This window comes from Photinus pyralis, unplaced genomic scaffold, assembly GCF_008802855.1.
Source record: "Photinus pyralis isolate 1611_PpyrPB1 unplaced genomic scaffold, Ppyr1.3 Ppyr1.4_LG8, whole genome shotgun sequence".
Taxonomy (NCBI): domain Eukaryota; kingdom Metazoa; phylum Arthropoda; class Insecta; order Coleoptera; family Lampyridae; genus Photinus; species Photinus pyralis.
The window spans coordinates 6,786,771-6,803,215 of record NW_022170819.1 but is presented as its reverse complement, the minus strand read 5'-3'; the positions used below and the strand labels follow the sequence as shown (position 1 = coordinate 6,803,215).

The 16,445-nt window shown below is 35.0% G+C and overlaps 2 protein-coding genes across 4 annotated transcripts in view; both read right to left on the bottom strand.

Annotated features, from left to right (window-relative positions):
* The window catches only part of LOC116177641 (pickpocket protein 28-like), a 47,253-nt gene that overhangs the window by 2,519 nt on the left and 28,289 nt on the right, over positions 1-16,445 (bottom strand). Inside the window, exons 1-2 of one of the 3 annotated variants that reach the window (XM_031496662.1) lie at positions 15,443-15,661; positions 2,542-2,721 (exon numbers count right to left, since the gene is read on the bottom strand). In XM_031496662.1, coding sequence (XP_031352522.1) covers positions 2,542-2,708 — 167 coding nt within the window. In that variant the 5' untranslated portion in view covers positions 2,709-2,721; positions 15,443-15,661. Of the gene's footprint in view, positions 1-2,541; positions 2,722-9,929; positions 10,018-15,442; positions 15,662-16,445 lie in introns of those variants that run through there. The other 2 variants (XM_031496663.1, XM_031496661.1) reach the window with 2 other exon arrangements.
* LOC116177643 (pickpocket protein 28-like) lies at positions 2,792-5,610 on the bottom strand. Its single transcript, XM_031496665.1, has 8 exons — positions 5,141-5,610; positions 4,968-5,091; positions 4,768-4,919; positions 3,790-3,994; positions 3,474-3,741; positions 3,364-3,426; positions 3,127-3,313; positions 2,792-3,078 (listed from the first exon to the last, which is right to left on the bottom strand). Exons 1-8 carry the CDS (start codon positions 5,578-5,580, stop codon positions 2,844-2,846), a joined length of 1,674 nt encoding a protein of 557 aa, XP_031352525.1. The 5' UTR covers positions 5,581-5,610; the 3' UTR covers positions 2,792-2,843.

Genomic DNA, 16,445 nt, shown 5'->3' with positions numbered 1-16,445 from the left:
TTTTTAGAATGAGGTTCATTATACCAACTTTAAGGACGTGACCCTTTTTCGATTTTTTCGGTAATTTAAATAGACCAAAATTTGCACTTGTCTTGCTAATGGAGAAATAGTTGGACAAATACAAAAATCCGTCTAAATGCGTCGAAATTTTTTAAGAGATGCTAAGAAATCCAACATTTGATCTTGCGTACTGCTCATATGGTTATAGATGTACAGGGTGTCCTATTAATATAGTTCACAGGCCATATATGTATGGAGCCGGCAACTGAATAGCTTGGGGAAAAAGATTTTGTTAATAAGAGAGACCAAGAGAAATCAACCTGCATAAAAATGCATGCATCGCAATCTTGTATGAATTTTGCATCATAAAATATCAGGGGTGGAGTCTCTTTAAAGCAATGAAAATAACTTCGATTTAGGTTAACCGATTTTCACATGATTGGTCTCTCTTCGTCAAATTGTCCATAGATAGTCTTTATAGTAAATGTGAGTAGTGGTAGAGGACACGGCTTGACATTAACATAAACTTGACAGGTTTTCTTGACGACCATAAAATATTTATAGGTCTGGTTTAAATTAGCACCCCTGAATCGCCACCCCAATTAGTTACCGCGCCAAAATATTGTACTCATTTTATGCTAATTTGTGTGCCGATCTCCAAATTTTATGCTCCTCTCGTTTACGATAAAATCAGTTGTTTTAACACCATCATTCTCGTATCCAAATGGCACTAATTCTATCGTTTGGAGCTTTTTTGTGCTGATTTGTGTAATTTCGGAGTAATTCAAAATTTCTAAAGGGGATGCCAACTTAGCCCTCACAATCGGAGTGACTTGAAACGTATGTCATAGTTCTGTGTCTATTTTGTGCACCGTTACAATGCTAGACACCACCATGCTCGTATCGACGTGACACTAATGCTATAGTTTTGTGCTTATTTTGCGCCGATTTGTGCCAGTATCCAGGTTTTTTGCGCCGGTCGCTGCGAAGAAAATTAAAATTTCGATTACTTTATTTTGTTATTCTAGTCCAACTTTGGTTCAAATACTTGAACTACAGTATTCAAACATTTAGATACTTCTATATATGAATTTGAAGCTTTAAGCCCACAGGTAAATGCATTTTGTGGAGATCTATCCACATTTGAAATGTTAGCGCCCACCGACAGAGTCATCTTGGCGAGATATACCATTTTCCCCTTGCGAGTACCTTTTTCCAACATTACGTCCGCGAGATATATCCAAATTTAAAATTTTAACCTTCCATCCCACAATGTTGTCGACGGTCAACATATTGTAGCGAACATTCCAGAAATCTCGATAGACACCGAGGCGCCATGAAAGATTAGTAATTGGCGGTAAGGCGGATATGACGTAATCTTGTTTGTTCGAGAACCTGCTAAAATAGTCGGTTGCGTTCACATTCTCATTCGGAAATTCGGCTCATATTGAATAATACTGATCCTTGAACTCGTCGAAATCGATTGATCAAGGTTTAACTTTTGACATCGCTGTCTCTTTTCGTTCTCGACTTAGACGAGGAACAAACGGAAAGGCGGATGATCAAAACGATCACATAAGAGGATTTTTATCTTTCGAAAAATTTCCCAAAAAATTTGCCTGAATACACCCAAGTTAAAAAATAAGGCAGTTTTCGCTGTCTGTAGTTAAAAAATCCAAAATTTACTCTTGACCATTGCTAATATGGCAATACGTGGAGGTTTATAAAAAGTATGTCTTAATATACCGAATTTTTAGGAATGAGACAATTTTTCACTCACTTCCGTAACTAGTAATCCAAAATGTCTTCTGATCATATGGCAATAGATGCACGTATAAGAAAAAATAATATACCTACCGAATCTTTAGGAATGGACTTTTATAAGGAATTATTTCCAGAACATTGTTTTTATTAGGAAAATAAGTTTATATATAATAATCTTTTTGTTTTATGTTTGTGTTCAATATTCCATTTTGGTAATCAATTATTTACGCGGTTTTAATCCCCATAGTTCAGTCATAACTATAGTAAATCATTAAACTCTTTATTTCTTGGCGAATGAGCTCAATTATTTTATTTTATTTTGTAGCAAGTGTTAAATTGACATTGTAATATGTTTGAATGAATAGGCTCTTTAACCGTGAGGGTAGATAAAGTGAAACAGCTGATTATAAATTCTAATGGCATCTGTCATTCTTACTTCAAATGGAACGCGGAGCACCATATTAAATGACGTTAAGAACATAATGACAATGCTGATTCTATGGAAAGGAACACGACAGCAGAAACTAAGCTTGCTATTTTTGACGTCTGAATTAAATTCAGAACTTTCAGAAGCTTTACAATGATTTATCTGTCTTTTGCTATAAAATAAAGTTTTATATTATACACGACGATAAAGGAAAACTAACCATCTCGCGAATTAACCTCATTCACTCAAGGGTTAAAATATCCCTTTATCGTCTTATATAATAAGTAACTATTATTTTGGTCAGTCGAGAAAATGGCACAAGCGGTCCTTAAGCTACTAAAGTGTATTACTTTTCAATCGCATATCGACCACGCTCGCCTAAATACTGCATTCCATGGATGCTTGTCGCTCCGCAGTATTGGGAGAAGTAAAATTTGGCATTTCTAGCATGTCTCCTGCGAGGATTTGGCGCGATTTGGTCCACGCTGACATTTCTGTGGGTTGCCAGGTCCCCCATCTCAGTGACCGATCTGCAAAATATCATTTAATTAGACAGAAAAAGTTTCCAAGTGATCAGGGTTGGAAATAATACGAAATCGGTTGCGGGTAGTGTTTATTGCAGGAAAATGTGACACAATATTGTGATCTTAATCTAAGTAGCCGGTTCCCCCGACCACGCGTTTTGCCCGTACTTTCTGATGTTACCCCAAATTCGAAGGGTGCAAAAGTACACAATTTCAATTGCAGAGACGACGGAGAAGCCTATAAATAACCCCGTGAGCCCGCCCATATTTGAAAAGAAGTCGACGAGGCCGTACAGCTCATTTCTCACGCAAGTCATGAACTGCAGGTCTTTGTAGTAAACTGTCAATTTTGAAAAGTGTGCCCTGAAATAAAGGTGAAGTTAGTCGCCCGCTGGTCTTAAGCAGCTCTACCGTTTTGGGTCCAAATCAGTCCTTATCCTGTTCAGCCCTTTGACATGGTTTAAGATGTTCAATACGTTATGCCAACTCCAATCTGTTTGGGAGGTTTCAACTTCATACGACAAAGAAGTGCATAGAGGTAAACAGTCGCACTGTTCGCTTTCTTTACCATTGCTACTTTCGATTTCCAAGTATTTTACTAAAAAGCATATAATTCAAATTCTTGCCAATGAGCACGAAAAGGCTTACATTTGCTTTGCCTCACGCACTCATTGTTGGCAGGTCCACAAATGGTAATCTTTTCCTCTGGCGCTAAAAATCCAACGGCTTAGAAACAACCTGGTGGTGATCACACTTACAGGCGTAATAAAATGGAATGCATTTACACTGAGCGAAAGTGTAATTGGCCACGCACTCCTGAAGACAATTCTGCTGCGTGTACATCTTGTAACTCTCCAAATATCTCTCATTTGCAAAATAACACCTCCTATCCTTGGGGGAGTAGTTCCACAATTGCGGCGACACCGTGATCATTTGCGGCTTAATTGCAACCACCACCGCCTGGTTTAAAGGTAGTCGAAAATGCCTGTCCATGCTAGGGAATTCGCTGGGATGGTGTAGGGCTACCTGTAAAACATAGGGGATTGGGTTGATCTATAGAAATCAGACACGCACTTTGAATCCCTGCAAGGATTCTCCGCAAAGGTAGTCCAGGTGGCTGTTGTTGACGTAGATGTTGTCAATGGTTAAACCACCATCGAGTCCTGGCATAAAGGTTCTCCTTGGAAATGCGTCGAAGGTTTCGCCTGGAGGATAACCTTCTTCGAGCGACCACTTTCGACTTTTATTTTTGGGTTTCATTGAGTTGTTAAAGTTGTCACTGTAAGATGGAGCTTAGCAAATCATAGTGCTACAACCAAAGAATCGGTGCTAACACGGACGAGGGGGGAGGTGTCCACCTATCAAACTGCATACACTGCAACTTCCCACTCTTAATGTCAACATTGAAATTAAAATATTCTATCTGCACGTTTCGCTAACAGATTTAAGAGAATCTTCAAGTGTGCGTGAGAATTTCTGTAAAAATGTGCACCCTAACATTTTATTTATTTGTCATCCAATTTCCAAAAAAACTCGTACTATAAAATATCCTCCTTAAAATTTTATATATTACATGACAGGTTCCTTCAAATGTTCTTTAGAGATTATTCAGAATCCCACAAAGTCTCTATGATTTTATTCTCAATAATTCTTCATAGATACTTTAAAGGGTCCTAATAAGATTCGCTTTTCAACCTGCTTCATAGATTTTCCCAAGATTCATAGAGGTCTAAGCAATTTTTGAAAAATTTGTCTCACATGAATTCACAAAAACTTTGTGAAGAATATTATTGACAGAATTTTGAAAAATATTCCAAATTCTCTGAGTGGGTCTCTGGGAATCTCTTTGAATAATCCATTGACATACTAGATAAATATTTGAAAAATCCTTCATCAGTTTTCCAAAAGGCTCTGGAGAAGTTATGAATTCAGAAAAATTTCCATTTAAATCATTTTAAAATTCACCCTCGCTTATTTAGTTTCTATTTTGTCTCTTGAGTTTCTTACAAGTTACAAATATATTTTTTAAATACAGGTCAAAGTGATGATTACCTGTATCTAAGAATCTCTTCATAAGGTAGCATATTGAATGTATAACAAAAGCCCTCAGATGTGACACTTATTCCTAGAGACTCGTTTAAGTTCAATGATTTTCCTATCCACTTAACAGTTGTCATTCCCAGCACGTCAAAATAAGGCAGCATCTACAATAAACTCGGATCCTCACATTACAAAACTTTCCCTCTACTTACCTCATCACCTAATTTATCGATCGCTTCTGGAGAACATGTTTTATTCCATAGTGTCGTATTAAACAAGTCAATGTAGTCCATCGCACTGCTGCAAACCAAATAGGACAGTTGCAGGTACTCTTTACTGAAATAACCCCAATTAACCTAAATGAGGGCTAATTGCCGACAACTACTCTTGCTTGTTCAGCTTCAAGCCGCTCTGCTCCATCAGCATCGCGTGGGTAAAGTTGAAGACTTCCGGATCGAATTTCGCCTCTGGGCAAAGCGTGACAGCCGGAAATGGTATTTGCGAAATGGGCGTCTCTTGACTGGCGAAAGTTACGATCACCGGCGAGAGTTGCCATTTTTGATAAGTCTTGTGTATCAGCATAATGCAAAACACGCAAACGACGAAGACTACCGCAGTCCATGCTAACTTTTCCAAAACGTGACGGCCTCGCTCTCCTACGTATTTAACTCCATGAACTGTGGTCGACTCACAGTAGTGGATGCAGTATCGTTTCAAATGCGTAAAAAAATCGGGTTTTGGTGGACTAATTTCACTCGACACTGGCGACACACTAATTAAATTACGTTTGTAACTACCATTGGCTTCTTTTTCCTTTTGCGTCATTTTATAATCAGTTGTCAGTCGCTGGGCTAAAATTTTACTACAAAGGAGCAATTTAAGGGATTAAAACTGCTGCACTGATTCAAGAAGCAATGGAAATTAAACAAGAATTTACTCACTTTACATTGTGTTTCATTACTAACAACTGTGACACACTAGACACACAAACCAGTGGTTTCGATTGTGATGATTGTGCGAAAAAAAACAAACTTTTGACTAAGATAAACATGCACATATGAATATAACGATATTTTTTATAAAATTGATTCTAATTCTTTGGTAGCAACATTCATATAGAAAATCATAGGTTTTAGGTAAGAAGATCCATCCCTCATCAGAAGATTTCATAAAGATTTTTATTATTTGGGATGTTTCTTGAGATAGGGTAATATGGAACGCCGTTGTATCTTTTAATAACTGAACACCCGGACTAAAAAAATTAACTATAATTGACGCAATGGTACTAAAATTTATAGAAATTTACTTTGTGTTAACAACAATTGCCTAGTTGAAATTAATAATTGCATATCTTCCAATAACAACTCGCAATTATTTCCTCTTTTACAATTTCAAATAACGGTTTTTGTGCGAAATTTCAAAAACAGTTATTGAAATGGCATATTTAACAATTTCAAATCGGCAGTCTTATTCATTATATCACGATTTAGGAATAACGTGTTGAAAATTTTAATGTTAAAAAATTATCGATTTGATATTATTAAATAATCTTTGATATCACCTTCACGCTTTGTAATAATTTTCAATTTCAAGTTGAAATAAAAAATTCAATTCTCTATTTCAAACTCGTAACTTTGGAACGCACAATTTAATTTTTAATATCGACTCTGTGATATTGGTAATTCGATTTACTTATACAGAGTGAGCAACAAAGATTGAAGCGTGCCGCTTCAGCTAAATTGGCAATGTGCCGCTCATAGCATATGCTGATTTGATACAACATACGAAATACGAATAGACGCACGTCACTGTGACAGCGCAGAACGTCATTTTCGTATACAACTCCATACAAAGAAGGTAGTTTTGATATTAATAGGAACAAGCGGTGATGACGCACGCTTCAATCATTGTTGCTCACACTGTATGTCATGACATATAAAAAATTGTGGCGCCATCTATCGAGTGATGTCAAAAGTGAGGAGCGAACCTCAACCCAACTAATCACGTTTGATGTAATTACCGCGAAAATCTATTTTCAAGTGCTTATTTTATTACCCATATCGTTCATAAATACATTGTGCGAATAATATTGTCAAAAAAAATGTACAATTACGCGAAATGGAGATTTTAAATTCTGTTCCCATTATTAAACTTACTGTCGCTAGAGGGCAGGTCAATTTGCTATATGTGATTTAAAAATATCGCCTTGATATTTTTAATTCATTTACCAATATGTGCGACTTGATATTTTTAATTCTATTGCACAAATTACTAATTTCTACTTGGAATTTTTAAATACTTTCATGATATCGACTTTGTATTTTAAAACAATTTTTTATTTCAAAACTATTATTATTTAGAGTTGAAATATTAATAAATTTCATTGATTCCTTTGGTTGGATGTTCATTTCACAACATAACGATAATTTTCAATTTTTTGTTTCAAGTAATATCCATCCCTATTAATTTATTCCTCCACAATGAAGAATTCATTGCTGAATGTTTACAAACTGTTTTTGATATCAAAAATTTTTATCTGATATTTAAAAATAAAACCTATTTTCAACCATAGAATAATTTTCTATTTCATTTCTTAATTTTCAATAACGAAAATATGTTTTTAAAACTCATCAACCGATTTTTCAGTAACAGAAGTTATAATTTTGCATTCTGAACATTTTAAAACGTACCTGAAATTTTCATTAAAATCAATTAATAGGTATGCAGTTTCAAATAAAACGTTAGACGGGATTGAAAGTTTTGCGACAATGGAAGAAGTAGTTTCCATATTGACAATTGTAATTAACACAAAGGTTGTTATAGTTAAAAAAAGTTTAATATCCTATTGAAATATACAATTCACGAATTATATTTCTAAGTTTCATATCGTGTACAATGCAAAGTATTTAAAAATTTCAAGTAGAAATTAGTAATTTGTGCAATAGAATTAAAAATATCAAGTCACACATATTGGTAAATGAATTAAAAATATCAAGGCGATATTTTTAAATCACATATAGCAAATTGACCTGCCCTCTAGCGACAGTAAGTTTAATAATCGGAACAGAATTTAAAATCTCCATTTCGCGTAATTGTACATTTTTTTTTGACAATATAATTCGCACAATGTATTTATGAACGATATGGGTAATAAAATAAGCACTTGAAAGTAGATTTTCGCGGTAATTACATCAAACGTGATTAGTTGGGTTCAGGTTCGCTCCTCACTTTTGACATCACTCGATAGATGGCGCCACAATTTTTTATATGTCATGACATATAAGTAAATCGAATTACCAATATCACAGAGTTTATATTAAAAATTAAATTGTGCGTTCCAAAGTTACGAGTTTGAAATAGAGAATTGAATTTTTTATTTCAACTTGAAATTGAAAATTATTACAAAGCGTGAATGTGATATTAAAGATTATTTAATAATATCAAATCGATAATTTTTGAACATTAAAATTTTCAACGCGTTATTTCTAAATCGTGATATATGAATAAGACTGCCGATTTGAAATTGTTAAATATGCCATTTCAATAACGGTTTTTGAAATTTCGCACAAAAACCGTTATTTGAAATTGTAAAAGAGGAAATTATTGCGAGTTGTTATTGGAAGATATGCAATTATTAATTTCAACTAGGTAATTGTTGTTAACACAAAGTAAATTTCTATAAATTTTAGTACCATTGCGTCAATTATAGTTAATTTTTTTAGTCCGGGTGTTCAGTTATTAAAAGATACAAAGGCGTTCCGTAGGGTAAGGATTGAGCTCAAACTGTTTAATTTTTATAGAATCAATAGCAAACCAAAGTTTTAGGTTTCAAACAGAAATATTGAAGCTTAGAAAACCTGTAAATTATAAATTTCATCTAAACTGAATTTGAAGATTAAAATTTCGGGCCTGACTTACAAATAAGATGTAGTTCTCCATTTTTGGGGAAACGTTATGCGTATGAAATATTAAGGCAGAAAGGTTTGGACTATGCACTTTGGCAACAGAAACTAGATAACCGATGGAAATTACTCCAAAACAGGTTCCCGTTCCCAACTCCAACCGAATCCCGTTAAAGTGCAAGTGAAATAAAAATGCAGACTGTTTGGGGAATTAAAAAGTGTCCATTTGTCCTGCTTGGATAACCGTTGAAGACGAAATTAGCCATGTATCGCCCTCATGCGCTATTTTAGCCATCAACTAAACCATAAGGGCCACGGAAAATATTTATATCAAGAAATGCAAATTTTCCCTTAGTTTTCATATATTATGTTAGGGCAGACGTTTTCAAGTGCAGCGTTTGGGCAGACGCCCCCTTCAATGTAGGGAAAAACACCCCTGAAATTTCTAGAATGAAATTGCAAGCCGTAGGCCTCGATTTTTACTCAGAAGAACTTTAACGAGAAAGCTCAATAGCTTTCAATTTAGAATTGATCAATAGCGGTAATTATTTTTACATCTCACACCTCAAATTTCAGCAACCAAATTTAATTCGCTTGGATTCCAATTTCCATTGTCATTGTTTAAAATAAGTCCTAAATCTAATAGTATAGCTCAAGATTTTAAATTGAAAACGGACATTTATTTTGTTCCATTTTTGAGGGTTCTGACACACACACAAATACCTAAAATACCTGACATACTTGAAAAGTTTTTTAACTTTCAATTTCCATCTGAAATTGGAATGCTCGGTTTCATATTTACATAGATAATTTTAGACTTATCTGCTATTTTAAATCCCAATTTGCATTTTTCACTTACGTTAAAGTAGACAGTTATGATGCTCAGTATTTTGACATTTAATGCCCCACTTTAAATGTGACTGTTTATAAATTAAGATCTAAAGCGCTTTATTTAGTCGATGAATAAAATAGTTAAAGGCTTCAGATTGGCCAAACACTGAATAATAGGACACAAAACCAGAGGTAACAGCTGTATTACCAAACGTACGCGTTTCGATAGCACAATTACCCTCATCAGTTCAGTTTTCCTATGAACACGTGGAGACGTGGAGTAAAGCCGCTCACGCTGACATCGTACCAAAAACCAATTTACCGGAGACTTACCTCCTACGCGCATTTCAAATTAGAACGAAAATCACCATTTAACCGAAATGAAAGAATTTAAATACCACTCAGTGAAATTAATAATTTGTCGTGACAATTTTGACTTACGTTTCGCTAATGGTTCACTTTTGATTAGATGCACAAATCGTACAGGTTCGCTTTCGCAGATATTGCGCAACTGAACGGAATCTCCGAGCTTTTCTAACAATTGCTATAAATATCCCGACTAGCAATTTATTTAATGTAATAAGCCAGCAATTTAAAGATAAATTTTGTTGTTTTTTTATTATAGATTTTATTGGTAATGGATACCGCGTCAGGAGCAAAAGTGAAGTTGCGTGTTTGGAAAGTAGCTTTCTGATACTTTAGCTCGCACACCTAGCTTTATCATACTGTAAATTAATTAATGTAAGTAATTAATGCCTCGCCTTAGCTGGTCAGGCGTACTAAGCTGAAGTAGGTATCGATTAAGGATAACGTACCAGACACTCCAAGTCGTAGATATTCTACTCAGAAACGTTCTTCGTTCAAAACTGATACAATTCATTTACAATTACACATTTTTTTAAGTACTTTTGGTTCATTAGACTATTAAACTATGACTGATAGGACAAATTAAAGCTTTTGAACAAGACTGGATTAAGAAATAATGAATCTAAAGTCGCCACAAGTCGAGGAAGACGTAGAGTGTAAGTGGAACAGAATTAAGGCGGAAATAATCAAAGCGGGAATCAAAGGGAATAAGGTCAAAGAAACCTTTGATAAATCAGGAAATCAGTCTGTAAGTGGTGTAGTTCCGGAGCCTTTGTGACTCAGACAGACAGACACATACAGACATCAAGAGCGAAAAAGTGCACTTTTTATTTTTTTAAAGTGAAAGTGCACTAAAAGCAATAATACCGAAGGAGGAAGAAGACAATATCGGAGGCTAAATATGGAGTTGAGAAAAGAAACCGATGAAGCTCGGAAAAGATGGAAAATCAATGTAATGAAAGAGAAAAGCTTGATAGGCTGGAAAGACACGATATTATTTACAACAGGATTAAAAAATTTACCTGGCATAGATTATCAAGAGTGTTTGTAGCAAAGACAGGAATGGAAAATACTAAAAATAGAGAAGTCGATGGATATTAAATCAGGTAAAACTACGAGGATAGATGGAATTCCAGTAGAGATATTAAGGTCTTCAGGAAGATGGAGTATCTTTATGTAATGATATATAATGTACCAATCAGTGGAATGGCCTGAAGATTTCCTGATGATACCTCTGGTTAAAAAGAAAGCAGCAAAGAAGTGTGGTGAACATAGAATAATCAGCCTGGTAGGACACGTAACTAAATTATTTTTGAGCGTGAAGAAGGCCCGAGAAGATAATGGAAGAAAATGTGGCCTAAGAACAATTCGGATTTAGAAGAGGGATGGGAATAAGAGATGCGATTGGATGTGTAAAAACAATGGGTGAAAGATATATGGGAAAAGTGAGGGGAAAAGGAAGAAATCTGAGTTGTTTCGTTGACCTAATAGTGATTGTGTTATGTGGGAAAAAGTGATAGACATCCTATACTATTATACTCATTACCATGCGGATGTCTAGTAATGCTCTGGTTTGATTGAACTCGAATAAATAGGTACTCTGTAATAGCCCTACTATTACCTACTCACGTTTCTGCTTGATAAAAATAAACTCATAAATACTTAAAAAAATAAAATAAATCCAATTACTCAATTACTTACATCTATGCTGAATTTTATCTGAATACTATTTAAATTTGCTTAATATAATACTTAATTAAATACCTACAGCAATGAATATACTGGCTACTAACTTATAACTAGCCTTACCTATGTAAAACCATTCGCCGAAAACAATTATAAAATGACAAAATAAAAATTTAATACAAATCAGTTCCTAGGTAAATAACTTTTGATAAAAATAACCTACAATTTAGACATTGCTATTCCTCTCCTTTTGAGATGGTGTGTTTTGTAGTGGAGGATGATTTAGAATATTTAGATTATTCTCAATCTTCGTCTATTAATTCCAATCGCGTAATCCAAATTGAACAACAATTTTCTAGAGCGCATTTCGTACTTTATATAATTTCTGAACTGAAGTCTTTCAATCGCACGTTAAACTGAACTGTAGTTGCTGTTTTGCAAGATACTCAATGATTAATACTTTCCGAACAATTCACTATTCCCGAATGACGAACTTGTTCCTGGTTAAAAGACACGATTTTAAATTAAAACGCGCAACAAATTCTATTTGGTTTGGACCTTTTTACTTTGGTGGGCCCGTAGCCGCGTTTTCGGCAGCGACACTCGCTCGTGCGTATATCTGAGAAAAAAGTCCTCTAAATTTCTGATCATTTTGTCTTTATATCGCGAGTAAACCAACGCCCGTAATTAACACTCTCAACGATTTACCGGAAATAAACAAACTCATAATTTTTTAAGCGTCGCTGTTTTATTACATATTTTTCTTAGAATCGATTGTGTCTTTTAACCAGTGACCTTTTTTTAAATCACGTACTAATCGTTAACTAGCGCAATATATTAGGAAGTCCAAAACCAATAACTCATCTAAAATTTCACGATATTTGAAACTTAATTGTATACATCGAAAAAAATGTTTGTTAATTTTAATGAAAACTACAACTTCCCAGAAATCTGAATCATCGATACGCACTTCTACCCGAATATAATTTTAAAATCTATAAAAACTTGAAAAATTTAACAAATATTGATCTCACTATTTCGTGATCACGCGCCCCCGCTAAATGTGATTCTTATCTAGAGATTTTATCTTTATCACAATGAATTATTCATACATTCTCCTGTGGCAATATACTCGTACAACTCCTCAATGCTAAATAAAATTTCAATCCAACCAAAGGAATGGCAACTCTAAATGCACATAAAATTCCCAATCACTGAAAGAAAATGACCAAACTACTTTACTTGGATCACCCCTGCAATGGTACAGTTGTCTTTTTGTACCACCCTGGTAACGTTAACTTCGTGGTGAATGCCAAGCAAAAATGTTCATACGTATATTCAAACAAACCAGCTCAAAATTCGCGAAAGTAATACACGATATTGTTATTATGCACTGGAATAAAATATCTGGCTGTGTTGGTATTAAAATTTTGCCCAATTAATGTGAGTAAATGCGCCAATTAATTGTTTTTAAAGGCTAGTCTCGTCTGCCGTCTAAAAATCCCGCATATACGGTCCCCTTCGCTTATCTGGAAAAATCCAGACACCTTTTATTGCAAATTCAGTCTTATTTGGTATATAGTCTTGTCTTTTGGATCGCTGCAACTTCTGCAATGCGTCAAACGTATAAGTGAGTGTTATACACCCTCCCCGTATTGATATTACGCAAATTTCTAGGAATTATTTTGCCCTTTGGAAAGAGCTAGCCCCTGCGACATGTAAAATTTTTCTTGGCTTTGATTGATTCGACTAGCTTGTTTTTCCCCGAATCACACGAATTTAAACGTGAAATTCTGTAGGTGACTTTCGGGCCGTGTGTTTGTGTGCGACAAGTTGTGCGGGTTTCAGGATTTTATTCAGGCAATACCCAAATGGAACCCGATGTGCGATCAACAGAAAATAAAAGTAGCAACTAAAAAGCGTTAATTTTTTAAGCCGAAATCCAGAATCAGAACGGTAGTAAAGGCCCCGTTATCCCCTCCCCCTTATTTATGGCGTCACATTGCTGCGATGTGATTGGCTGCGACATTTTGTGGCGGTAAGTTTGAATTTTTCAATTTGCGGACGTTGGCCATTTTGTAGCGGTAAGTTTGTATTTGTGTGAGAGATTTGAATTTTTGAAGTTGAGGATGTCTTGTCATTTTGTTGCCCCGAGTATTGCCCCGAGCAAAATCTTCAAAAAGGTGCTAAGAAGGACTTTTGGACCTTTTTGAAGATGGTCCAGTTTTTTGATTTGATATTAACCAAAAAACTGCGGATACTGCCTAAAGAGATGGTAAATATTGGATTTGTGCATGCGCTAACTAACATGAATAAAAACGTAGCAGACGTAAGTTAATAATAGCAAGTCTTGTGTAAAAATACGATTTGGCGCCTCGCCTTTAGTGCGGTGACTTCACATGTTTTGTTTAATAAGTACACCTCATTACAATTTAATTTAACTTTAAGTAGAAAGTGTATAATAAACAGGTAACAACCAAGTAATTTATTCCTTAGATGGAACCAAACCAAATATCTTTTCCCAAACAAGCGAGAATCAAATATGTTTCTTTGGTGAATTATGTCGTCAAATTTGCGTTTCCTCTTTAATTTGTTTCTCTGCAGTTATAACAAATAGAAGGACCAAGGGATCTACAATCTGAATTTGTCAAGGAAATTTTGAATTGTTACTCTAAATTTCCGCCCCCTTTTCTTCCCGGGTAAGTTCCATCGTTCCTTAATTTTTTTATGGAGTACGATTGTACATTTCACATGGGATTAGAAAGATGGAGATCTTACGGTAGGAACCCGAACAAAAGAATCATCCCGATAGTTTCCTCCCTTTATAAGTTATAGCCGCCTAAAAAGAGATTAGGTAATTCTCGAATTTCGTGCATTGAAATTTTTTTTCAGTGGCTTAGTTCCATCTTCTCGAAGTTTCTGGCCTTAAAATTGACTTAGTAGACTAGTTTTATTTAAAATTTTACCCGGGTAGGAACGGGAAAGAATATCCCTACCGCAGGGGCACTGCGCGTCGTAAGAGGCGACTAAACAACGGCCAAAGGAAAGGTGGTTGCGGTATAACAATTTATTTCCCATGGGAAATTGTCGATGTAAAGATTACAATAATATCAGAGTACGTATAACAAACAAGAGTTTCGGGAAAATACGCTAAGTAAAGTCGACTATATGGTAAATAATTGAGTAATTCAACTAAACGTATTTTAGGTCACAACTATAAGAGAGATATTTTTGCACTAGTTTGAATTATTGCAAATTGCCGTTGTTGTTTGTTTTTAAAACAAATTTCAGCCGGAATTGCCGGAATTTTAATGATTGAAGACACTATATACGAATACTAATATTATCAATCAATCAATAAATAAGTAAGTACTAATGGAAGGGTGGTTCATATTTTATTATTGTCAATGTAATTTTATTTCGTTGATTATCACGGTATCTATCAATTTGATATTGACTGTAGTTAAGCATTGGAATAGAATAATAAATGTACCCCTAAGACATTATAATTAAAGGCTGGTCGTGTTATTTTAGAGAGCCGGTCAAACACTCGTTTCAAATTTTTTTCGTCGCACGAAATACGTGATTATTTACCCTAAATTAAATTTAACACTAAAAAGTTAGGGCAACAAATTGAAATCAATCAGAAGTATTTCGGTTTGTCACTTTGGTGTTTAATGCGAGAGCAACCAACATACTAGCAAAGCTTAATTAAACAGAGTTTTCCAAAATTGACTGGAAAAACTTAACCAACCGCATTTAAACTACCATGCCAAAAAATTACGAAAATTACACACAGTGACTAATGTATGATTTCGTTTACAAAGAAAACGCTCAAATTGCGTAATAGCGTGTCCATCCAAAATTGTCACAAACTTAAAATACAATAGCAAACTACTGACCTGGGACTAATTTAAATTAATTGTAGGTGTGACAGAATCCTCTAACATTTTTGTTATAGTGGAACACATCACAAAACGCTCGTGTACATCGAATTCGTGTGGGTATTCTGTAAACACATTTTCAGAGGAGTTTCCCTAAACTAGGTTTTCCGAACACGACCGACGTTTTTACGCGTAAAGTAATCGTTAAAATGCATAAATCAAGCGTCTACTTGATGGGCGTCGCACGTAACTTATAACTATTTATAGAGTCCAAACGCCAAATTATTTTGCACTCGAGGCGCGCTCGCAATTCAACGGCGCTGTAGTTCAATTAAAATATTGGCATCTTACTCAATCTATAACACTCACTTTCTTTGTAATAGCTTAGAAATTGGGTTACTCCTAAAGGTCGATGTATTTTTAATCTAATCAAAGCCATCATATCCGATTCTGATAACGGCTATCATATAACCCCATGCGATAGCGATGGGTTAGGTACCTAATAACAAAATTTCCTTTGACATTTGGGCATGAGCCGTTATTCACATTCTATTGATTTTTTTTCTCTTATATTATCGTAATTTATTATTATTCAATTACTTAATAGATCGAGTGTCTGTCGAATAATAAAATCCAGGGATATTATTATTATTATTATTATTGCGGATCAATAAAAAATAATTAAAGGTAGAGTGGAACACCTGTGGAATTAAACTAAGACCGAACGTAATAGATCATAAGCTTAATATTCCGGAACAAGGCTGCGGCCCGCGGCCTATTTTTTTGCGACCCGTAAGACGGGCCGTTAAAATGTGTAAATTTCTCTCAAATACGAAATATGCACAATATCATTGATAAAGTTGCATACAAAGATGTTATAATGCGGCCCTCCAAGCTGTATTTTTTTTAAAGTGGCCCTTGGGTTACTTGAAGTTGGACAGCCATGTTTTAGAATGTCCTCGAACAAACACGTCGTGTCATATTTCTCGGAAAGAATGGGTCACATCTCACATCCACTCTC